Source organism: Apteryx mantelli, chromosome 22 (assembly GCF_036417845.1).
Source record: "Apteryx mantelli isolate bAptMan1 chromosome 22, bAptMan1.hap1, whole genome shotgun sequence".
Classification (NCBI taxonomy): domain Eukaryota; kingdom Metazoa; phylum Chordata; class Aves; order Apterygiformes; family Apterygidae; genus Apteryx; species Apteryx mantelli.
The window spans coordinates 2,410,602-2,433,899 of record NC_089999.1 but is presented as its reverse complement, the minus strand read 5'-3'; the positions used below and the strand labels follow the sequence as shown (position 1 = coordinate 2,433,899).

The 23,298-nt window shown below is 53.2% G+C and overlaps 3 protein-coding genes across 3 annotated transcripts; 2 read left to right on the top strand and 1 right to left on the bottom strand.

Annotated features, from left to right (window-relative positions):
* Window positions 1-302: 302 nt before the first annotated feature.
* LOC136993961 (C-C motif chemokine 4-like) lies at window positions 303-1,624 on the top strand. The gene is made up of 3 exons (XM_067309951.1): window positions 303-375; window positions 862-973; window positions 1,436-1,624. The coding sequence occupies exons 1-3, from the start codon at window positions 303-305 to the stop codon at window positions 1,521-1,523; spliced, it is 273 nt and encodes a 90-aa protein (XP_067166052.1). The 3' UTR covers window positions 1,524-1,624.
* Window positions 1,625-7,387: 5,763 nt separating this feature from the next.
* Window positions 7,388-9,017, top strand: LOC106496102 (C-C motif chemokine 5-like). Its single transcript, XM_013956694.2, has 3 exons — window positions 7,388-7,602; window positions 8,144-8,255; window positions 8,930-9,017. The coding sequence occupies exons 1-3, from the start codon at window positions 7,530-7,532 to the stop codon at window positions 9,015-9,017; spliced, it is 273 nt and encodes a 90-aa protein (XP_013812148.1). The 5' UTR covers window positions 7,388-7,529.
* A 12,490-nt stretch (window positions 9,018-21,507) lies between these two features.
* Window positions 21,508-22,829, bottom strand: LOC106496101 (C-C motif chemokine 4-like). Its single transcript, XM_013956693.2, has 3 exons — window positions 22,757-22,829; window positions 22,159-22,270; window positions 21,508-21,696 (listed from the first exon to the last, which is right to left on the bottom strand). Exons 1-3 carry the CDS (start codon window positions 22,827-22,829, stop codon window positions 21,609-21,611), a joined length of 273 nt encoding a protein of 90 aa, XP_013812147.1. The 3' UTR covers window positions 21,508-21,608.
* Window positions 22,830-23,298: the final 469 nt, after the last annotated feature.

The window sequence follows — 23,298 nt, the reverse complement described above, 5'->3', positions numbered from 1 at the left end:
TCAGTTAGCAGAATTCGGTTTCCTTTTGATTTGATAAAATCAGAACTAAGCTGCTGAGTCAGAGGTCCACATACTTGGCTCAAATATGAACCATATCTCATTCTTTTGGCCCCTTTTTTTTTTTTTTTTTGCTACTTCACTTTTGTGACATTTTCTGACATCATTTTGGAATTTCCACTTGGGCTTCTCCCTGCTGACTCCAGGACTCCCTATTAAAAGGGAGCTGAATCCAGATGCTGCAGTCTGAGCTGCATCTGCCGGAGCTCCTGGTCCTGCTCTGACTGCCCTTGTCTGACAGGAAGATGAAGGTCTCTGTAGCTGTTTTTACTGCTCTTCTCATTGCTGCCTCTTGCTCTCAGACGTCCTCTGCCCCAGGTGAGTCCTGCCTTTCATTGGTGAAGGAAGAACTGATTTGAGCCTTCATTACCATTTCTATATTGACCTCCCCTGTCAGTTAACTGGCAATGCTTCAGCATTTGTTACACTCCACTCTGCACTGAGGTCAACTACACTTACAAACCCCAGAATCAGGAAATCATCCATCCATCCATAATCCATCCACCTGTCCAGCCGTCTGGAGCTCAGAGTCCTTATGCTTATTCCTGATTATATTTTAGGGACTTCATTCTCCTGTCCTGGGGCTGGGGGAGGTGGGAAGTGAAGGTCTGAGCAATGACTGAATGGAAGTCTCTCCCAGTACCTGCCTTCCCTGGTGATGCTGCTGCTGGCATTGGATCAAATGACCTATGACATCCCTTTCAGCCTTAATTATTCTGTAATTCCTCACTCCCTTCCCTGACAGCACTGCTCCTGGCCCACAGCTCAGCATGTGCTCACATTATCTCTCCCTGCCTCTTCCAGATGGACCCGACCTCCCAAACTGCTGCTTCTCTTATACGTCCCGCAAGCTCCCGAAGAGACTCATCTTGCATTATTACAGCACCAGCAGCAATTGCTCCCTGCCGGCCATTGTGTAAGTACCAACTCTGACTCCTGGGTGCAGACAAAAAATGCTGGTATGGGAACAGCAGCTTTGGGAAAGCTTGTGTGAGTGACTGGCTGTGGTGCCCTGGGCTTTGCAGCACGGCTGTGGTCGAGGGAGGTCTGTAGGAACAGATTAAATGACATATCACCTGCAAGCAGGGCATCAGGCAACTCAGGGGAAAAGGGATTGCACAGGGACTCCCAGGGATGTTTGTGCAGGGATTTCCTAGGATGCTTGTGCAGGGGCTCCCTGGAGTACTTGTGGAGAGATTTCCTGCAGGACTTGAGAAGGCACTGTGGGAAGAGGGGTGGAAGTGGGGAAATCTCAGCTAGTCACTAGTTATAGCATCAGCTTAGGGCACAGGGGAGAACTGCAATGCTGTGAACCAACTGACTCTCTTGGGATCCAGATCTGAGGAGAGATCTAACACCTCTCATTCATGCTCCACAGGTTTATCACAAAGAAAGGCCGCCAAGTCTGTGCCAAACCCAGTGACACCTGGGTTCTAAGTTATCTGCAAAACTTGAAGCAGAACTGAGAGAAGCAGGATGGCAACTGTAGCTACTGTCATGAATGAGTCACGTTATCCTGAGCTCCTGCAATGGGACAGGATACTGGGGGCGGAAGGAGCTGTGTGAGCCCATGCCATCTGTACGCAGCTCCAAGGCGACTGCAGGAAGGGGCCCATAAGAGACGCTGGACTGGGGTATTGCTACTTGCCCTCTGCTTGCACAGGCCAGCCTGCACCGCAGCCCTCCACCACCCTGATGCCCCCACTTGTGGCCTGGGAGGGCCAATGCACCTCTCCTATGAGATTATTTTAAATTATTTAAGAAATGATCATACTGTATAGGAAGTGTTTTCTTCTGTGGGTAATGATGTTATTTATGGGATGAAGGCAGGGAGGTTTACGGAAGGGTGGCTCAGATTCTCAGCACTGGGTGATGGGGGGCCCTGGCTCTTCATGTGTTAAATCATGATTCTGGAGAATAAACAATTTGGATAAAAACCTTTGTTTTTTTCCCTTTACGCCCCTTTATGCCCTATTCACCGGGCACAGACACAGAACCTGACACAAAGCCAGCCCACCCTATCCAGCATGTGATGATGGGAAATGGTCTGAGGCAAAACCATAAAATTTCCACACTGCAGACATATAGATATCCTCAGACACGTCACTCCCCCATGCGCACACACACAGCCCTGGCATCCTCCACAGAAGTACACATGCTCATACATATACATGGGCCTTATATATACATGGATATGCTCCCTACACACCCCCATGCACATCCCATGTGCTCATCTGCCCCTCCAAGTCTCAGCTCACTGCACTCCTGGGCTGGTCCCCTGCAAACACTATGTGTGCAACAGGGGCAGTGAAGAGACACGCTGCTGAAAGGACAAGGGGGTAAAATACGGCCACAGGTTGGGAGAACCTCTCTGATGAGTGCAAGCGGAAGGTAAGAACCGGGAAATGCTGCTGCTGTACTGGGGCTTCTCTGGGATCTGGCAGGTTCCTTGGGCACGTGAGCCGCCTGCCTGCCCTCGAGCCAAGAGTGTTGGGGGGATGGAGCAGGGCCAATTTGCTGCACAGAAACCTGCCCTTCTAACTATTTCTGCCAGCTAAGAAGCAGTAATCACCCATACGCACACCTTTGGCAACCCCACATCACCTCTTCCCTCCCACATATCTGTTCCTCTGAGATGTTGCTGCACCTGTGCCCACCGACCCTGAGGTTCAGTTGGGCCCAGTCAAGCCAGGGAGCTGCAGCAGTGCTGCCTAGTGAGAAGAGCAGGATGCCTGGCTCTTTTTCTGACCACTACAATGGGGCAGTTGTTCCTCACTTTCTCCAACAGTAAAACGAACGGAAGGGTTTGGCTGTGCTGCTGGGATGAAACAGCCATGAGCAAACTGCCTGTCTCCTGGCTGTCATTCCTGGGACACGACTTTGCATGGGAATGTGAATGGGACCAAGCAGGTAACAATTAAAACACAACACTGGGCAGATCTTGCTGTTTAGCCAGCAATTACACCAGCACTACTCTGCTTCTGCACACTGAGAAGAAATGTCCCCAGCAGCACTGTTATACAGGGGCAAAGTGACCTTGCAGCCTTCCTCTCTGCAGAGCAACCTCTCTGCTCCAGATGGTATTTCTACATCTTAATGCAAAAAGTGTTTCACTTTTTCCTGTAGCTACAGATCAGACTTGGCAAACACGAAGCTGGGAAAACACCTTGCTGTCATCCCATGACTTCTTTCTAGTCTTGTGCTTTCCCAGGCTGGAACGCCAGCCACAGGCAGAACTGGCTCCTGCCCTTGCTGGCAGGGTGGCCCGCACCGGCCCTGGATCCCAGACTTGCAGCACTCTTCAACTGGTGGCTCAGCCCTTCTCTGCCTGCTTGGGGCTCCCCCTCCCCTTTGGCCGGTTACACAAAGGACGTGCTGGTCAACACAGCCTGAAAGGGAGGGCCCAGCTCCAGGGCTGAAGCACTGCAACTGGAGGGATGGAGAGACTCACGCTGTGATTGGGTTAACTGGTGATCTCATTTAGTGTTTCTGAATCCAGAAATTCAGAATTCTGCTCCTTGAGTTTTTCTGGCACACCCTTTCCCTATCACAGTATCTTACCTTTGTTGGGTCCTTCCCTTAGCCACTTCTGCTGGCAGGGTGTGAAATCTTCAAGCAGCAGAGCATGAGCTTTCGAGGGGCAGGAAAAGGACAGCTGGGGAGACAGGGATGCATTTCACTCCCCACTCCCAGGGCAGCCCTCTTCCTGGTTCATGCTGCCACCCTTCAGCTGGAGTCAGGATCCTCCTGGCCCAGAGAACCTGCCGCTTTCTATTGCTCCCTGGCAGAGCTATGGAAGGACCCTGCCATGGCTAGGACATCCCCTGCCACTAAGGGGACTCTGCCGGGAGAAAGCAAGAGCTGGGCTTAGCTCTCTTCCACAGGTAAGGACCCCAGGTCTCTCTTCTGTCCCCAGTGACTAGCAAACAGTTGTGGGTGCAGGAGGTTAGGGGACCTTCATCACACAAGTGTCTGTGTGTGTCTGTGTGCGTGTGTGTGTGTACATATGCAGGTGCAAGTGTGTTTGGAGACCCTGAAGGCTGGGCCTTTATGGGATGAGAAGGGATGAAGAGGGATCCCATGTGCCTGATATAGACCCTTGGCACCCAGTTGCTGCCCCTGAGGCAGTGCTGGGTGCCCAGAGAAACACAGCTCCAGGGCACTCTCAGAATCCTCCGCTTCTATCACCAAAACCTGCATTGGGCCGAACTCGCCACTCGCGGAGTGGGCTCCGAGGCTAGGCTGTGCAGTGGTCTCACTTCAAGGCAGAAAGAGTTGTGCTGCACTGAGGTGCAAGCACCCTGTGTTTGCACAAAGATCAAAGATATGCAGATATCATGGTTTCAGTTGCCTCTACAAGAGCTAACACAATGTGAGCTCTGGCAGTCTTGCGGTTGGGAAAGCGTCATTATCTCTTGGTGCGCATCATTATCTCTCTGTGGTTTCTTAGATCTGCATCTTGGCCTGTCAGATATTTTGTCACAGGCGGTAGCAGTTCCTGCCTCCACCAGCAGACCGGTAACGGCAGAACAGGTTCGCTTGCACGTGCCATAACTGGACATGGTCTCTGGCTGTGATGCCAGTGGCAGGAAGGGGAGATGAATAATGGCCAGCGCACTGAACACATGGAGGAAGCAATGCAGCCCAGAAAGGTGCGTGTTGAACACCAGGAGCATGCAGTGGTGGCAAGTGGGGCTGTGTGTGGCTGCGCTGGGCTTACTATTGCCAGGCTTGTGACTGTGTGTGCGCACAGGGATGGCTGGGAACCACCATAGCATGTCCGTGTGTTTGCAGCCAGGAAGGTGGTATGCCCCTCTTGAGCGCTGCATCTGTGCAGGGCTAGCTCAGATGGATGAGGCTGTTTCTTCTGAAAAAGGACAAAAGGCGCTAACAAGACCCCACTCCCAGACAGGCGAGGCAGGTGGTGGATGCAAAAATTTATGCTCTGTGAGCACTGCTCCCTCAAAAGAGAAGCGCCAAACCCCGGGTCAACTTCGGGGGCGAGGCAGAACAGGGGTAGGTCGGGGCTCAGTATAAAATGCGGTCACAGTCTTAGTGAGGAGATGAGGCCGAGACATGGGGCCCTGCCCTGCAGCCCCCACATGGATCCAGAGCATAATAAATACATAGCTTAGCCAGAGCAATAGATGTTCTGCTACCACAAATGCAATACAGCAGTAGCACTAAATAAGCTTCCCCCTGGCCCCGAGAATGGGACGTGCCTTGGCAAATTCCAGCTGGGCTTTCATCCCTGGCAAAGGATGAGCGCCTGCAAGCGTGTTGCTGTGCTGCTCCAAAATGCTGCCATCGTGTGTTTGTGACAGCCCTGCAGTGCCAGGCACGGCTGCTCCCTGCTCTGCGTCGCCCAGTTCAGCTCCAGGTCGTTCATGAACTTTTGAACCCAGAAGTCCTCAGGGCTGGCACAGACTTCACGGCCCCTCCTCACGAAAAATCTGTCGGGGACAAAATGTCTTGTCAGGTGGGGAAGGAAAGATGAGGGCCTTGCGACTCTGCCCCCCCTGAGCCCAGCACTGCCCATATGCACTGGTAGAGCCAGCCAAATCAGAGGGGTCTCCTGCCACAGACCCGGAGCTTCCCCTGCTACCCCTGGGGCTCCCACAGCCCCGTGCCCCACCATGCAGTGGGCAGTACCCTGGGCCCAGCGCGGGACCATGTGAGCATCTCCGAGGGCTTTTCCAGCGCCCAGCAGCTCCTTTGCAGCCCCACAGGGATAGCTCCTGCCCTCGCCATCAGGAAGAGAATTTGGGAAAGCTTCAGGCTCTCGCCAACCCCCAGTGGGGTCCCACAGCCCTCAGCTGGTATAACCCTGGCCTGGCATCTCCAGCAGGAGTGCGGGGGGGTGGAGGTGAGGGGGTCTCCTGCAGCACCGCAGGTCCTCCCTGTCCATGGAGATAGCACAGGGAGGGGGGTGCTGTGAGGGGAGAGCCCTGATTCACCCAGGCATGATGAGGTCTCAGCGTGGAGACGGCAAAGCAGAGCAGGGCGAGGGCGGCCATGGGGAGCTGCACGGCACATCAGGCAAGGAGCAGCAAGCGCAGCAGGATTGCAACAGTGACTCCTGGCACCCCATTTCTGTCTGGCACTGCCTCCCAGTGCCTGCTGTGTTAGAGCAGCCGTGGGGCAGCGAGGAAAAGCCGGGGAGGTGAGCTCGTGGGTGCCTTGTGAACGGTGGCCACTGCTGGAGCCGGGTGCAAAATACCTGGAGAAACCACAGGCTCTGAGTTGGCAAGTCTGGTGCCTGTTGCAGAGAAGAGTGAGGCAGCAAAAGGTGGATATGTGCCCTGGGGTGTCCCAGGGAGCTCATTGTCTTGGGGGCAGCAGACAGTGCCTGAGATATCCAGCCAGGTCGACCTTGCAGTTGGTGGGGACAAGATGCCCCTGCTCGTGTAGCTGAAAACTATGTGTCAGAGCCTCCCATGACTGCAGGTGCCACACGAGGTGGGTTTTCAGCATTTCTGTGAGAGCACGTCCCTCTCCATTCCCTGATCATGGGGAGTTCCCATCACCAGCAGCTCTCTGCTCAGCCTTCTGCATCCCACCCCACACCAAACCCACATCAGCAGCCGGAAGAAGACAGTATTTCTAATTTCAGACTAGTGAGCCAGACCTCCCAGGCAAGGGCCCTCCTTCTTGGCTGATCCTGGGGTGCATTAGAAGGAATTCAGTGGTCATGAACTCCAATTTGAAAGCAAAAGCACTGAGGTTTTTGTGTTTCAAGGGGCCCTGGCTGCCGCCCCTGGAGGCAGCTATAAACAGCCCCCCAGGGGTGCCAGCCATCCTTGCTGCCCCTGCACTCAGGGAGCAGAGATCATACTGTGTCTGTTGCCTATGCTGCCCCAGTGCCTCCGCCCTGTGCATATCCCAGATCCACCATGGGAGCAAGGAATCCCTGGCTGCCATGCTCTCCTGTAGCTCTGTCCCCAAGACATTTTCATCATCCAAGAGTTGCTGCCAGTTGGGGGCCATGTTGTCCCAAAGTCTGAGTGCCTGTGTCCTCAAGACCCAGGGCCTTGGAAAAGAGATTGAGTTGGGACCCTCCTGGCCCCTACCTTGCCAGCCCTTTGGGGAGGCTTGCTGAGTCTGTTGAGGGTTGCTGTCGTGCTGGTGAATATAACTGTGAACCTGCTGCACAAGGGCTGTCTCACATCCTGTCTTGGTCAGTATAGCCCTCACTTGCATGCTGATTTGTTCAAACTTACCTCACTGCACACAAGGACTATTCTGGTATTTCCTAGACCTGCTGCTTCCTTTTTTCAGTGTCTCTGAGGCAAAGGTGCCATGACATCAGCTCCATGACGCTTTGGAAAACCCAAGTGCTTGCCTTGAAATCTAACTGTCCGGGCTGGCTAACACACCTATAAAAAGCAAGGACTATCCAGCCACCTAGCATCAGACGCAGAAGGAATCTACTCTGGTCCTGCCTCTGCTCTTGCAGCTCATCCCTGCCCATAATGAATATCTCTGCAGTGTCCCTCTCCATCATCCTCATTGCTGCCCTCTTTTCTCAGGCCTCTTCAGGTCCAAGTGAGTACTGCTTCTCTCTCTGTTCTTCTAGGGGTAGATTTTGTTCTGATGGGCAGTAATCTTGAAGCAGAGCTGTAAAAGGTGATCTGAAAAGGTTGCAAACTTGAGTACATAGTTTTTCCTGCTTTTTTGGAACTAGCTTTCCTTTCTAGCATCCTTTTCTCTTGGGAAGGAGATGACAGATTTTACCTTGTAAACATCAAAGTTTTTAGCTTTGATCTCCTCTGATTTTGTTGGTTGGCTTTAGAAGTGGTCCCAGGGTGAATGAGGGGATTTTTGCCATTGGAAGTGAGGAGGGGAGGGTTGCACAAAGGTTAGCAAGACGCCCTAGCAATGAGCTTAATTAAGCTTTGGTGTTCCCTATAATTTCTTGTTGTCATTCTGGGGAAACAGGCTCTTTCTGGAAAGAGAAGAGGGCTCCACAGTTAATTTCACGGGATGGTTGTCCATGCTTTAGGCTGGAACATGTGCAGGTTTGCCATGAGTGCCATCTCCTTGCCATGAGTGATAGACTCATGCTGACCTTCTCAATCCCTTCCAGTTGGTGCCGACACCACTGTGTGCTGCTTCAGCTATGCTTTACGGAAGCTCCCCCAGAGTCATGTGAAGGATTATTTCTACACCAGCAGCAAGTGCCCACAGCCAGCAGTTGTGTAAGTACCGTCTCCTGCCTTGGGCTCTGGGTGAAAGGCTCTGACAGCCTTTGGATTCTACCCCAAAGTTGCTCCATGTCCCCCAAGGTTGGGAGTGTGGCAGTGTGGGGAACCATGTCAGGGATAAGGAAAGGGGGCAGCCTGCTTGGGTGTCCGGTGCAGTACACAAGCACTCCTCCTTGGCTGAGAAATGAGGCCATTCTGGTGCTAGAATAAGGTGTGGAGAGAAAGGCTCTGAGCAGCCAGCAGGACCTCCTTGTGGCGATGAGCCCAATGCAAATAATGTGCCAGATCTGCTAGATTTGCATCTGACATATACTAGGGGTGCTGAGGTCAACAGATGCTTGCTCCAGAAACATCAGCCACCCCCACACTGCATCCAGGCTCACCTCCACACTGGACAAGGCCAAGAATGTTTGAGCATGGGTTGTTTCTCCTGAGACCTTGAACTCTTCCTGCCCTCTGTGTTTTAGCAGACTCTAGCATTCCCCCAGGAGCTTGGGGAAAAGGTTTGGGCAATGGGAACGTAAAGGGGCGATGATCCCCTCAGGAGCTGGCCACAATAGCTGGACATGTTAGTGGGCACCCATAAGGTGATCCAAGGCCCTGGCTGCCACTTCAGCATGTGCCTTTCCCCCTCTGGGGCTGTAATCCCTCCCTGCCTCTCTTCACAGGTTCATCACCAGGAAGAAACAGCAGGTCTGTGCAAATCCTGATGCCAGGTGGGTGAAGGAATATGTGAACTTCCTGGAGCTGCAGTGAGGGCTGGGAGCTGAGAGAAGTCCACCCCTGAGAGTCCTACAAGATTGTCCAGCAAAATCATCACTTGGGCCTAGAAATGCTGCTGCTGAGCACCAAGGCCAAAAGCCACCTCGCGCCTTTGAAGTTCCTTTTGTCTTGCAAAGGCATCATTTCTCCATTGCAATTTAGCCACCCTTATGGGCAGTTGCAATGCTGGGGACCTTCCGGCCTTGCAGACCTGCCTTGTCATAGCCTGCTGTGTGACCTGTGGTGAAACTCTGTCCCTTCCTCATGCCTTCACTGCTAGAAGGGGAGGGGGACTCTTATCTTGAAAGCTATTTGTGAAAAGTTGTCTATTAAAGCTAGATATGAATGCTGTTATGTAAAGCCAGACTGACATCCCAGTCAGCTAGCTGAATTTCACCATGTATGATAGACGCTGTCAATGAGGTCTGTCTTCTTAATGGAGGAATTGGTATGCTGGCTATTTACTGGATGTTCATAGTGGAACCACATTGTTCAGCCTTGTTGTCAAAACGCTGTCTCTTGCTGGTGCCAGAGAAAAAAGATTACCATCTCTCTGTGTCATGTCTAGCAGAGGTTGCTCACCTCCTGCCCAGCCCTAGAGGAGGTCAGAGAACATGTGGTCCTTTGTGGGGGTTGGGATGTGGAGGGGCCCTTCTGCTACGTAGCCCAACACCTGCATACCCTGGAGCTGCTACTGAAGGCATGGGTGAGACAGGACCGAACTACAACCATTTTGGGAAAGGCAAGGGAAGAACCCTGGCTCTCCATCCAGAAATTCCTCAGCCTCCCTAGCCCTCAAAATCTTCCCTCCTGCATCACCTCCACATTCCCAGCAACACAACAGAGGCGATGTCACTGCCCCAGCACCTCCCAGGGTCCAGCCAATCCATCTGTACTGCAGCTTCCCAGCCCCCCACCCTGATACAGAGCTGACCCTCTCTCCAGCCCTTTCCCCCTCTGTCATATCAATAGTGAAGGCCAGGAGCCCATGAGACCAGCCCCACTGGAGCCACAGACGCTGCAGGATTGGCAAAGGGATGTGTGTGGAATCACTGCCTGGGCAGTTGGAGGCTGCACGGCCCACAGAGGGTCTCACCTCACGGTGAGGTTAGTCATACAGCCAGGGGTTTTCAGCCCATTTCGCAGGCACAGTGTGAGAGCAAGGGAGAGCTGCTTTGGGAGCTGCCTGACTAGAAACACTTCGGGAATCACTGGGCAGTGGGTGCAAATGGGAAAGTCTCTGCAGTTAGCTCAAAGGAAGGTGACTCAGGAGCTGGTCAGCCAGCATTCCCATGCCCAGCACTGGCTCCTCCAGAGAGCAGGCCCAAGCTATGTTCAGCTCAGGTTTCACTCTGTTAGTGTTTTACTGAGAAAGAAGGGCAACAGTTAATTGCCTCTTCCCGATCTGTCTCCAGTTGTGTTTGGAAGGAAACCTGAATTTGGTTAAAAAAGGCATAAGTGGTCTTTTTCACCAAGTAAAAAAAAACCAACCAAACAAAATGACTTTATCAAGTCATGGTTTGCATTTAAAACCAGCTGATGTCTCTGTGGGCAGTGAATTAAACTGAGGGCTTCTGATCACCCTGCCAGTCAAGCTCTCCAGGCAAGGAGCTTTCACTTCCAATGCCCTGGGGCTGTCTCTATTGGAGCTGTTTGCAGCAAAAACTCAGGAACAGGAGTGTCCTGTCTTGCACATGGCAGCTGGCATATATTCCACCAGGAAATGAGCTGGTCATTGTTCCCCGGGAGTTATTACTTAGGCCTCCCTTCATTGCTAGCAACAAATGATCCCACATAATTCGGGGCAAGCAAATCAGTATGATTTACAGTATGTGTAAAACTCCCCAAGCCCACTGGTGTCATGATGTCAGACGTTCAGGTGGTCTCTGGTTCACCCCTTGCCTATCACGCTCGTTCTGCAGGTTTACTGACCACCTTTTCCAACTGCAGTTCCTTATTACCTGCCTCAAAGTTCCCATTTCCGGCAGGAGGCGAGAGCATGGCCCTCACCCACTGCTCCTGGGACTCTTCACTGGCAGGAGCCCTGTGCCAGCAGTGGTTGCCTACCACAGTGCAGGGAGCACAGGCCAAAACTTCGCAGAGCATGAGGGCACAGGTGAGCTCTCAGTGCCCAGGACAAGAGCGTCCTGGGTAATCCCCAGCCAGGGAAGGGATACCCCTGCTGCAGGGCCAGGGCAGCAAGGACCCTTTGCTTTGCTGCCATGACAAACCCCACCTCTCAATGCTGAACTCGCAGTGCTTTCTGCTGGTGAGGGCAGACTGGGCTCTGGCAGCGTGGGCATCAGACGGAGCACCAAGATATCTGTACACACATCCATGCCAAGAGCTGGTGTGATAGCCCCAGAGCAGACCCCTGCATCTCTGCATCCTGGCAGGCCTCCCACCTTCATGGTGTCCAGGCGTCAAGGGTTGTACGTCCCCAGCAATGAAAGGGTCTGGAAAGGGTCCCACATCCTTAGTGATGGGTCAGCAGAGTGGCTGCCCCTGAAGATAGGGAGCAAAGCTGTAGGAGAGGGGAGGTGCATGCTGTAGGTTGGGTGCAGTACACCCTGCAGGGTAGGGAAGTGGAGGTATCAAGGAGGCACAAAGAGATAAGAGGCAGGGAATTGGGAGTCCAGGAACAGAAGAAAGAGGTAGAGGAGGGAGAGAGGCAATGCAATGGAGGAAGGGCACCCCAGCAGCTAGGTCTGAGACAGAAAGAGTGGTGATGGGTCAGCAGCTGCTCCCCCATCAAGGCAGAGAGAAGATGCTGTGAAGTGGAAGATGCCCCAGCTGAGAGGCAGCATCTCCCCCCAGTCAGCCTGTCTGTGGCCCCACCTGCCCTACTCCTTCCAGCGACCCCATGCTCAGCCTCTCCTGCAGGCCCCAGGGGAGGTTCTGAGTTTAATGAGAGGGCCCTGTGCAATCATAATCCATCATTTGCAGCATCCTCTGTCACCTCCTCAGACTATTCCTGCCAGGGAGGGAACAGGAGAGAAAGGGAAGCCTGTACACCAGGGAGGAGGTCCATGCATGTCAGAGCTCAGTGAAGGACACAGAGACAGGCATTATGACCAGAAGCTTTTATTCCTTAATGTTAGCATGAAACAGTGTCTACAGAACAAAGCTGAAAATCACCAATTAACAGCACGCCTGAAATACCTCAGTACATCACCCCTTCACTTGAGGTATTTGAGGGATGCCCCAGAAGAGGTCCTGAGGGAACCCAAATGCTTTACAGGCTCAGCAGGTAAATGAACATGAGGGAAGAGGTGCAAGACTTTGTTCTGCATACCTGCAGAGCAGCTCTGATACAGCCTGCTACAGTAGGAGAAAAGGGGGATCCCATAACCAAGCCTAGCCACAGAGGGAAGCAGGGGTAGAAATAAAATCAGCCAGAACATGAGAATAATCAAAAAATGCACATAGCATTTTGCTTTCATGCAGTGTCTCCATGAATGTTTCACAGAAAGCTTTTAAGCATTGCTATCCCTCTCTTACAGTTGGGGAAACTGAAGCATGAGCTTGCTTTTCCAGAGTAAGGCCAGGTGAAGTGAGCTGCTCAGGCCCAGCACCAGTCTCCACTGGTGCCCACTGGGGCTCCAACAAGCTGGGGTGAGTCATTCATGACACGGATATTGTTCCTGGCACTCTAAAGATCCAAAGCTGGAGCACCTGGGAGGCAGGCGGTGATGGGCCTCTCAGTACTTCTCCAAGAAGTTCACGAATTCTTTCACCCAGCTGGCATTTGGGTCAGCACAGACCTGGTGATTCTTCCTGGTGATGAAGCTGAGAAGAGGAAAAGGACAGTGAAACCTTTGTCATGGGAAAGGAATGCACTGCTGAAAAGCTGCCACCCGGAGGTTGCATCAGGGCTGGGAAATGCCCCTTTTTGCAGCCGTTAGTCCCTATGGAGGAAGCCAGCAAAGAGGGGGTGCTGAGAAACTGGGGAAGGTCCCCAAGTCACACTCCTGGCTCTGCCTCAAACTGCTGTTGGCAGCCTGCTGACAGAAAGAAGGGTCACAGACAGAAGACCCAAGAGGCCACTGTGGAGTATGTGGCTGGGATCTTCTGTGGCAAACATCTTCTGGGCATTTCTCTACCATGCACCAGACACCTTGTCTTGGGAGCACCTTCTCAGCCATGTCACAGCTACACGTCTCTGGTTACCAGGAACAACCTCCCATCCTCCCTCCCACAGGCTCATCCCAGCACCAGCATTGGCAGGTCCTTCACAACCACCTCCCTGCAAATGGGAGATGTCTCTCCTTGCCAGGACAGAGGGAGGGTCATACCCAGATAACACCCCAACGAGCCCCAGTCTTGGTGCAGAAAAGGAGAACAATTTGAGGGACCAAGCCAAAGGCTTCCTGCATGCTGGGCAAGATCTAGTACTCACACAACTGCTGGCTGCTGGCACCTGCTGGTAGTGTAGAAATATTCCTTCACATATTTCCTGGAAAGCTTCTGCAAAGTGTACGTGAAACAGCATACAGCTGTGTCAGATGCAGCTGAAAGAGAGCTGGGGTGCAGGACTGAATCCATATGACCAGGAGGTGACACAAAGTGGACACAAACACTGCCTTCCCCACTCACGGTGAGAGCGAGAGCATGCCCCAATTCCCCCACAAAGACTTTGGGACCTTCTCCCTACCAGGGCAGGAATGGCAGGCATTGTTTCTACACTGTCAGCGAAGAGATGCTAAAATCTGAGGTGGGAATAGACAATCTCCCTAACAGTGCCATAGAGGGTGGTTTTAAACACCTCCGCCCTGTCTGGCTCCAAGGGCAGTCTGCTGTTAAAGAAAGCTCCAGCCAAACTTTCTGCAAGGCGCCCCTCCCTGGTCCCCGTGACCAAGCTCTCCATGGCTGTCTCCTGGTGCTCTCAGGTGCAACAGGGAAAATCAGCCATGCTAACCGATAGAGGGTAAAAACAGCACAGAACAAGCACTCTCAGTGGGCTCAGCTCAAGGAGTCAGAACAGGGTCATGCCAATTTCTCAAGCATTCAAGGTCACCATTAAAAGCTCTTCTTCCTCCGGGAGAGGAGAAAACAACCTGAAGAGCAGAAGTGAATTCACCTGGAGCACAGCAGGCTTGGGAGCAGAGAGCAGCAACAAGGGGAGCAATGAGGGCAAACAGAGAGACCTTCGAGTTTCCTTCAGGAGCAGAGCAGACATAGAGACCAGTTCCATGCTCAGCACTGACCCAGCTGGTCCTTGCTTTTCACAGGAGAGCACAGTGATGGGTGGTATAAATATGGGGTTAGAACAAATGCTTCCTCGGTGATGTGGAGCCTACTGGACACAGGCCACATCACGTATGCTAGAGACAGCACTCAAAGATGTTGAGCCATGAGGTTAGGTTCAAACCATCAGCCATCAGAGAAGCACTGCAGAGAGAGGCTGTGCTGGCCATGGCAGGATGTGAAATCTCCATCTAATTCAGCAGGTCCTTCAATGAAGTTGTCTAAAAATAAGCAACCACATCTCCACTCCTCCCACCAAGAGGAAGTGCCAAGAGTGAGATGAGAGAGAACTGCCCCAAAGGGGTTGATGAAGGGAGTAATTACAGAATCCGGTTAGGAACAAGGGCTGGGGGGAGAATGCAGCCCTCAGGGCTGATGGCCTGTGGGGCTTGCCTCCCTTCCCAGGATCCAGACACAAGTTTCACTGGGAGAAAGGGGATGGCCACAGTCTCTCAGAAAGGCCAGAGAGGACCAGGATACCAGGCCCAGCCCGAGTACCTGCAGTTGTGCATCAGGCTTGCTGCTTTTCCCATGAAGGTCTTTGGGCCTTCCAGGCATTACTGAGCAGCAGACAGTGAAAAAAAGCCTGTGGATCATGGGGTCTAGCAGGATCAATCTTCCAGGGTCTGCTGGAGCAGCCAGGCTCTAGAGCTGGCCTTGACTTCTGTCCACCTCCGAAAACACATGATGAGCCTAGCCCACCAGTGCCTGACAGCTGAGTGATGGTCACCTTCTAGCAGGTATCTGGGGAGCTGTGCTCTTTCTTCACCAGCTCCACTGCCTCTCAGCTGGAGTCTCCTCTGGCTCAGGTCTGGTTGGCCAAGCACTTCGCCTTGCTAAGTCTTGGGTTTGGATACTTGCTCTAAGCTTGGTTGCGCCCTGTGTCCCACATGCAGTCTCCTGTCAGAGCCCATCCCGACTTGCATTCTATTTTGCTGCACAGATGTTCCCAAAGTGCTTACAGAGCAAAGCAACCTGCAGGAAAGGAAGTGTTCAACTGTCAGCTGATGTGAAGAAGGTGTTGTAAGTGGCTTTTTTTTTGCAGAGCCAGGGGCTGATCTACAGTCAGGACATCTCTGGCAGATATTTGTGTAGTGGGCAAGGAAATGGCTGCTGGGGAAAGCCTGAAGACAGGACCACCAAGAGCAACTGAGGTATCCCATAGATTAAGCAATATCTCTCCTGACAGCTTTCCCAACTCAACCAAGTATCCTCTCCTAGCTGCATGTCATTGTGCTGAGATCCTCAGTTTCCCATCCTCACCCACCTCTCACACTCACCTGTGGTGGCCCACCCCTCTAGGGTGACAGACATGGCCTCTCTGTCCCATGCTCTGGAACCTTCCCCACCTACATGGCACATGGATGCAGAGCCCTGCAGGGTCTATCCTGTTACCTGTGTTGGCCCTCTGTTTACGACACGTGGGGCTGTGACTTTCCCTTGCGTTTCCAGAGCAGTGAGGCCCTCTGCTCCCTGCCAGCACTGTCCCCACAGGGCAGCACAGATAGCTGGGACAGCGCGGACTGGGCACAGGGAGCCCCAGGCTGGGCTGCTGCAGGCTCCACGCAGAGAGACCTGGCCTGGCATGAGGACGGCCCAGCGATGCCTGGTGTGTGCGAGGGGAGGCTGGGACTGGGGCAGAAGACAGCAGGGCTCCTCCATACCCAGGCTGGCTGCACTGCTCCTCCAAGAGCTCCAGGAAGGAAACCAAAACCACAGACAGTGTTGAGGGAATTTCCCACAGATGCCTGGGCTCCCAGCCAGGGACTGTCCGGAGAAGAGCCCTGAGGCTCACTGAGCTCCTTCTGCCTGTGCTCTGCATCCCAGGGCTTTGCCACTGCAGTGGCTGTGGCAACCCTGCTGACCCCAGCCAGCCTTACCTTGGCATCCACCCAGCAATGTCCTCTGTCCCTACATAGCACTTGGAGCCCCTGCTCAGGGACTATTTTGGGCTCCTGCAGTTCCTCTGTGGCACCAAACTCTGCTTCTCAGCACAAAAGGAAACCAAGCATGCAGCAGCTGCAGGGGGGTTGGGACACCCTCAGGGACAGAGTGGGAAGGTGCCAGCTGCATGGCCCCAAGCAGCCCACATTCTGGGCTCCTGCCTGGCTGCCCCGTTGCACAATGGCCACTCTCTGCTCCTGCCTTTCATGGCACTGCAGGGAAGCCCATCTCAGGATGTGCGTCCCTGCTGACTTTCTTTCTCCCCCATGACGACAAGCCCAGACCTGGGGGCTGATGACTGTGGAGGAGATTAAATTTTACAAATGTGCCAGCCCCCCGGTCCATACTCCACACTGCCCCTCTCCACTCAATCCACAGGAGACCTTATGTGGACCCCAAAGCTTTTGCTTTCAAATGACCCGTGACTCCATGTGATGTTTGCTCCATGTGACTTCCCCAGCGGGACTAAAGCTGGAGCTGGGCTTGGCACAGTGGTTTTACAACATGCTCAGCACTGTCGTTTGCCCCCAAGACAACGAGCTCCCTGGGACACCCCAGGGCACATATCCACCTTTTGCTGCCTCACTCTTCTCTGCAACAGGCACCAGACTTGCCAACTCAGAGCCTGTGGTTTCTCCAGGTATTTTGCACCCGGCTCCAGCAGTGGCCACCGTTCACAAGGCACCCACGAGCTCACCTCCCCGGCTTTTCCTCGCTGCCCCACGGCTGCTCTAACACAGCAGGCACTGGGAGGCAGTGCCAGACAGAAATGGGGTGCCAGGAGTCACTGTTGCAATCCTGCTGCGCTTGCTGCTCCTTGCCTGATGTGCCGTGCAGCTCCCCATGGCCGCCCTCGCCCTGCTCTGCTTTGCCGTCTCCACGCTGAGACCTCATCATGCCTGGGTGAATCAGGGCTCTCCCCTCACAGCACCCCCCTCCCTGTGCTATCTCCATGGACAGGGAGGACCTGCGGTGCTGCAGGAGACCCCCTCACCTCCACCCCCCCGCACTCCTGCTGGAGATGCCAGGCCAGGGTTATACCAGCTGAGGGCTGTGGGACCCCACTGGGGGTTGGCGAGAGCCTGAAGCTTTCCCAAATTCTCTTCCTGATGGCGAGGGCAGGAGCTATCCCTGTGGGGCTGCAAAGGAGCTGCTGGGCGCTGGAAAAGCCCTCGGAGATGCTCACATGGTCCCGCGCTGGGCCCAGGGTACTGCCCACTGCATGGTGGGGCACGGGGCTGTGGGAGCCCCAGGGGTAGCAGGGGAAGCTCCGGGTCTGTGGCAGGAGACCCCTCTGATTTGGCTGGCTCTACCAGTGCATATGGGCAGTGCTGGGCTCAGGGGGGGCAGAGTCGCAAGGCCCTCATCTTTCCTTCCCCACCTGACAAGACATTTTGTCCCCGACAGATTTTTCGTGAGGAGGGGCCGTGAAGTCTGTGCCAGCCCTGAGGACTTCTGGGTTCAAAAGTTCATGAACGACCTGGAGCTGAACTGGGCGACGCAGAGCAGGGAGCAGCCGTGCCTGGCACTGCAGGGCTGTCACAAACACACGATGGCAGCATTTTGGAGCAGCACAGCAACACGCTTGCAGGCGCTCATCCTTTGCCAGGGATGAAAGCCCAGCTGGAATTTGCCAAGGCACGTCCCATTCTCGGGGCCAGGGGGAAGCTTATTTAGTGCTACTGCTGTATTGCATTTGTGGTAGCAGAACATCTATTGCTCTGGCTAAGCTATGTATTTATTATGCTCTGGATCCATGTGGGGGCTGCAGGGCAGGGCCCCATGTCTCGGCCTCATCTCCTCACTAAGACTGTGACCGCATTTTATACTGAGCCCCGACCTACCCCTGTTCTGCCTCGCCCCCGAAGTTGACCCGGGGTTTGGCGCTTCTCTTTTGAGGGAGCAGTGCTCACAGAGCATAAATTTTTGCATCCACCACCTGCCTCGCCTGTCTGGGAGTGGGGTCTTGTTAGCGCCTTTTGTCCTTTTTCAGAAGAAACAGCCTCATCCATCTGAGCTAGCCCTGCACAGATGCAGCGCTCAAGAGGGGCATACCACCTTCCTGGCTGCAAACACACGGACATGCTATGGTGGTTCCCAGCCATCCCTGTGCGCACACACAGTCACAAGCCTGGCAATAGTAAGCCCAGCGCAGCCACACACAGCCCCACTTGCCACCACTGCATGCTCCTGGTGTTCAACACGCACCTTTCTGGGCTGCATTGCTTCCTCCATGTGTTCAGTGCGCTGGCCATTATTCATCTCCCCTTCCTGCCACTGGCATCACAGCCAGAGACCATGTCCAGTTATGGCACGTGCAAGCGAACCTGTTCTGCCGTTACCGGTCTGCTGGTGGAGGCAGGAACTGCTACCGCCTGTGACAAAATATCTGACAGGCCAAGATGCAGATCTAAGAAACCACAGAGAGATAATGATGCGCACCAAGAGATAATGACGCTTTCCCAACCGCAAGACTGCCAGAGCTCACATTGTGTTAGCTCTTGTAGAGGCAACTGAAACCATGATATCTGCATATCTTTGATCTTTGTGCAAACACAGGGTGCTTGCACCTCAGTGCAGCACAACTCTTTCTGCCTTGAAGTGAGACCACTGCACAGCCTAGCCTCGGAGCCCACTCCGCGAGTGGCGAGTTCGGCCCAATGCAGGTTTTGGTGATAGAAGCGGAGGATTCTGAGAGTGCCCTGGAGCTGTGTTTCTCTGGGCACCCAGCACTGCCTCAGGGGCAGCAACTGGGTGCCAAGGGTCTATATCAGGCACATGGGATCCCTCTTCATCCCTTCTCATCCCATAAAGGCCCAGCCTTCAGGGTCTCCAAACACACTTGCACCTGCATATGTGCACACACACACGCACACAGACACACACAGACACTTGTGTGATGAAGGTCCCCTAACCTCCTGCACCCACAACTGTTTGCTAGTCACTGGGGACAGAAGAGAGACCTGGGGTCCTTACCTGTGGAAGAGAGCTAAGCCCAGCTCTTGCTTTCTCCCGGCAGAGTCCCCTTAGTGGCAGGGGATGTCCTAGCCATGGCAGGGTCCTTCCATAGCTCTGCCAGGGAGCAATAGAAAGCGGCAGGTTCTCTGGGCCAGGAGGATCCTGACTCCAGCTGAAGGGTGGCAGCATGAACCAGGAAGAGGGCTGCCCTGGGAGTGGGGAGTGAAATGCATCCCTGTCTCCCCAGCTGTCCTTTTCCTGCCCCTCGAAAGCTCATGCTCTGCTGCTTGAAGATTTCACACCCTGCCAGCAGAAGTGGCTAAGGGAAGGACCCAACAAAGGTAAGATACTGTGATAGGGAAAGGGTGTGCCAGAAAAACTCAAGGAGCAGAATTCTGAATTTCTGGATTCAGAAACACTAAATGAGATCACCAGTTAACCCAATCACAGCGTGAGTCTCTCCATCCCTCCAGTTGCAGTGCTTCAGCCCTGGAGCTGGGCCCTCCCTTTCAGGCTGTGTTGACCAGCACGTCCTTTGTGTAACCGGCCAAAGGGGAGGGGGAGCCCCAAGCAGGCAGAGAAGGGCTGAGCCACCAGTTGAAGAGTGCTGCAAGTCTGGGATCCAGGGCCGGTGCGGGCCACCCTGCCAGCAAGGGCAGGAGCCAGTTCTGCCTGTGGCTGGCGTTCCAGCCTGGGAAAGCACAAGACTAGAAAGAAGTCATGGGATGACAGCAAGGTGTTTTCCCAGCTTCGTGTTTGCCAAGTCTGATCTGTAGCTACAGGAAAAAGTGAAACACTTTTTGCATTAAGATGTAGAAATACCATCTGGAGCAGAGAGGTTGCTCTGCAGAGAGGAAGGCTGCAAGGTCACTTTGCCCCTGTATAACAGTGCTGCTGGGGACATTTCTTCTCAGTGTGCAGAAGCAGAGTAGTGCTGGTGTAATTGCTGGCTAAACAGCAAGATCTGCCCAGTGTTGTGTTTTAATTGTTACCTGCTTGGTCCCATTCACATTCCCATGCAAAGTCGTGTCCCAGGAATGACAGCCAGGAGACAGGCAGTTTGCTCATGGCTGTTTCATCCCAGCAGCACAGCCAAACCCTTCCGTTCGTTTTACTGTTGGAGAAAGTGAGGAACAACTGCCCCATTGTAGTGGTCAGAAAAAGAGCCAGGCATCCTGCTCTTCTCACTAGGCAGCACTGCTGCAGCTCCCTGGCTTGACTGGGCCCAACTGAACCTCAGGGTCGGTGGGCACAGGTGCAGCAACATCTCAGAGGAACAGATATGTGGGAGGGAAGAGGTGATGTGGGGTTGCCAAAGGTGTGCGTATGGGTGATTACTGCTTCTTAGCTGGCAGAAATGGTTAGAAGGGCAGGTTTCTGTGCAGCAAATTGGCCCTGCTCCATCCCCCCAACACTCTTGGCTCGAGGGCAGGCAGGCGGCTCACGTGCCCAAGGAACCTGCCAGATCCCAGAGAAGCCCCAGTACAGCAGCAGCATTTCCCGGTTCTTACCTTCCGCTTGCACTCATCAGAGAGGTTCTCCCAACCTGTGGCCGTATTTTACCCCCTTGTCCTTTCAGCAGCGTGTCTCTTCACTGCCCCTGTTGCACACATAGTGTTTGCAGGGGACCAGCCCAGGAGTGCAGTGAGCTGAGACTTGGAGGGGCAGATGAGCACATGGGATGTGCATGGGGGTGTGTAGGGAGCATATCCATGTATATATAAGGCCCATGTATATGTATGAGCATGTGTACTTCTGTGGAGGATGCCAGGGCTGTGTGTGTGCGCATGGGGGAGTGACGTGTCTGAGGATATCTATATGTCTGCAGTGTGGAAATTTTATGGTTTTGCCTCAGACCATTTCCCATCATCACATGCTGGATAGGGTGGGCTGGCTTTGTGTCAGGTTCTGTGTCTGTGCCCGGTGAATAGGGCATAAAGGGGCGTAAAGGGAAAAAAACAAAGGTTTTTATCCAAATTGTTTATTCTCCAGAATCATGATTTAACACATGAAGAGCCAGGGCCCCCCATCACCCAGTGCTGAGAATCTGAGCCACCCTTCCGTAAACCTCCCTGCCTTCATCCCATAAATAACATCATTACCCACAGAAGAAAACACTTCCTATACAGTATGATCATTTCTTAAATAATTTAAAATAATCTCATAGGAGAGGTGCATTGGCCCTCCCAGGCCACAAGTGGGGGCATCAGGGTGGTGGAGGGCTGCGGTGCAGGCTGGCCTGTGCAAGCAGAGGGCAAGTAGCAATACCCCAGTCCAGCGTCTCTTATGGGCCCCTTCCTGCAGTCGCCTTGGAGCTGCGTACAGATGGCATGGGCTCACACAGCTCCTTCCGCCCCCAGTATCCTGTCCCATTGCAGGAGCTCAGGATAACGTGACTCATTCATGACAGTAGCTACAGTTGCCATCCTGCTTCTCTCAGTTCTGCTTCAAGTTTTGCAGATAACTTAGAACCCAGGTGTCACTGGGTTTGGCACAGACTTGGCGGCCTTTCTTTGTGATAAACCTGTGGAGCATGAATGAGAGGTGTTAGATCTCTCCTCAGATCTGGATCCCAAGAGAGTCAGTTGGTTCACAGCATTGCAGTTCTCCCCTGTGCCCTAAGCTGATGCTATAACTAGTGACTAGCTGAGATTTCCCCACTTCCACCCCTCTTCCCACAGTGCCTTCTCAAGTCCTGCAGGAAATCTCTCCACAAGTACTCCAGGGAGCCCCTGCACAAGCATCCTAGGAAATCCCTGCACAAACATCCCTGGGAGTCCCTGTGCAATCCCTTTTCCCCTGAGTTGCCTGATGCCCTGCTTGCAGGTGATATGTCATTTAATCTGTTCCTACAGACCTCCCTCGACCACAGCCGTGCTGCAAAGCCCAGGGCACCACAGCCAGTCACTCACACAAGCTTTCCCAAAGCTGCTGTTCCCATACCAGCATTTTTTGTCTGCACCCAGGAGTCAGAGTTGGTACTTACACAATGGCCGGCAGGGAGCAATTGCTGCTGGTGCTGTAATAATGCAAGATGAGTCTCTTCGGGAGCTTGCGGGACGTATAAGAGAAGCAGCAGTTTGGGAGGTCGGGTCCATCTGGAAGAGGCAGGGAGAGATAATGTGAGCACATGCTGAGCTGTGGGCCAGGAGCAGTGCTGTCAGGGAAGGGAGTGAGGAATTACAGAATAATTAAGGCTGAAAGGGATGTCATAGGTCATTTGATCCAATGCCAGCAGCAGCATCACCAGGGAAGGCAGGTACTGGGAGAGACTTCCATTCAGTCATTGCTCAGACCTTCACTTCCCACCTCCCCCAGCCCCAGGACAGGAGAATGAAGTCCCTAAAATATAATCAGGAATAAGCATAAGGACTCTGAGCTCCAGACGGCTGGACAGGTGGATGGATTATGGATGGATGGATGATTTCCTGATTCTGGGGTTTGTAAGTGTAGTTGACCTCAGTGCAGAGTGGAGTGTAACAAATGCTGAAGCATTGCCAGTTAACTGACAGGGGAGGTCAATATAGAAATGGTAATGAAGGCTCAAATCAGTTCTTCCTTCACCAATGAAAGGCAGGACTCACCTGGGGCAGAGGACGTCTGAGAGCAAGAGGCAGCAATGAGAAGAGCAGTAAAAACAGCTACAGAGACCTTCATCTTCCTGTCAGACAAGGGCAGTCAGAGCAGGACCAGGAGCTCCGGCAGATGCAGCTCAGACTGCAGCATCTGGATTCAGCTCCCTTTTAATAGGGAGTCCTGGAGTCAGCAGGGAGAAGCCCAAGTGGAAATTCCAAAATGATGTCAGAAAATGTCACAAAAGTGAAGTAGCAAAAAAAAAAAAAAAAAGGGGCCAAAAGAATGAGATATGGTTCATATTTGAGCCAAGTATGTGGACCTCTGACTCAGCAGCTTAGTTCTGATTTTATCAAATCAAAAGGAAACCGAATTCTGCTAACTGACATGGCCGCATAAAAGAGAGCTATTCATCTAAACAACAGGAGGGATTTTCCCTGTCAGTCTGTATATAAAAAACACAATGTTTGCTTAAGGTTATGCAACTCTGGGAAAAAAAAAAAAAAGAAAAAGAAAACAGGCAGGCTCCAAGACATACTCGTGCTGTTATGTG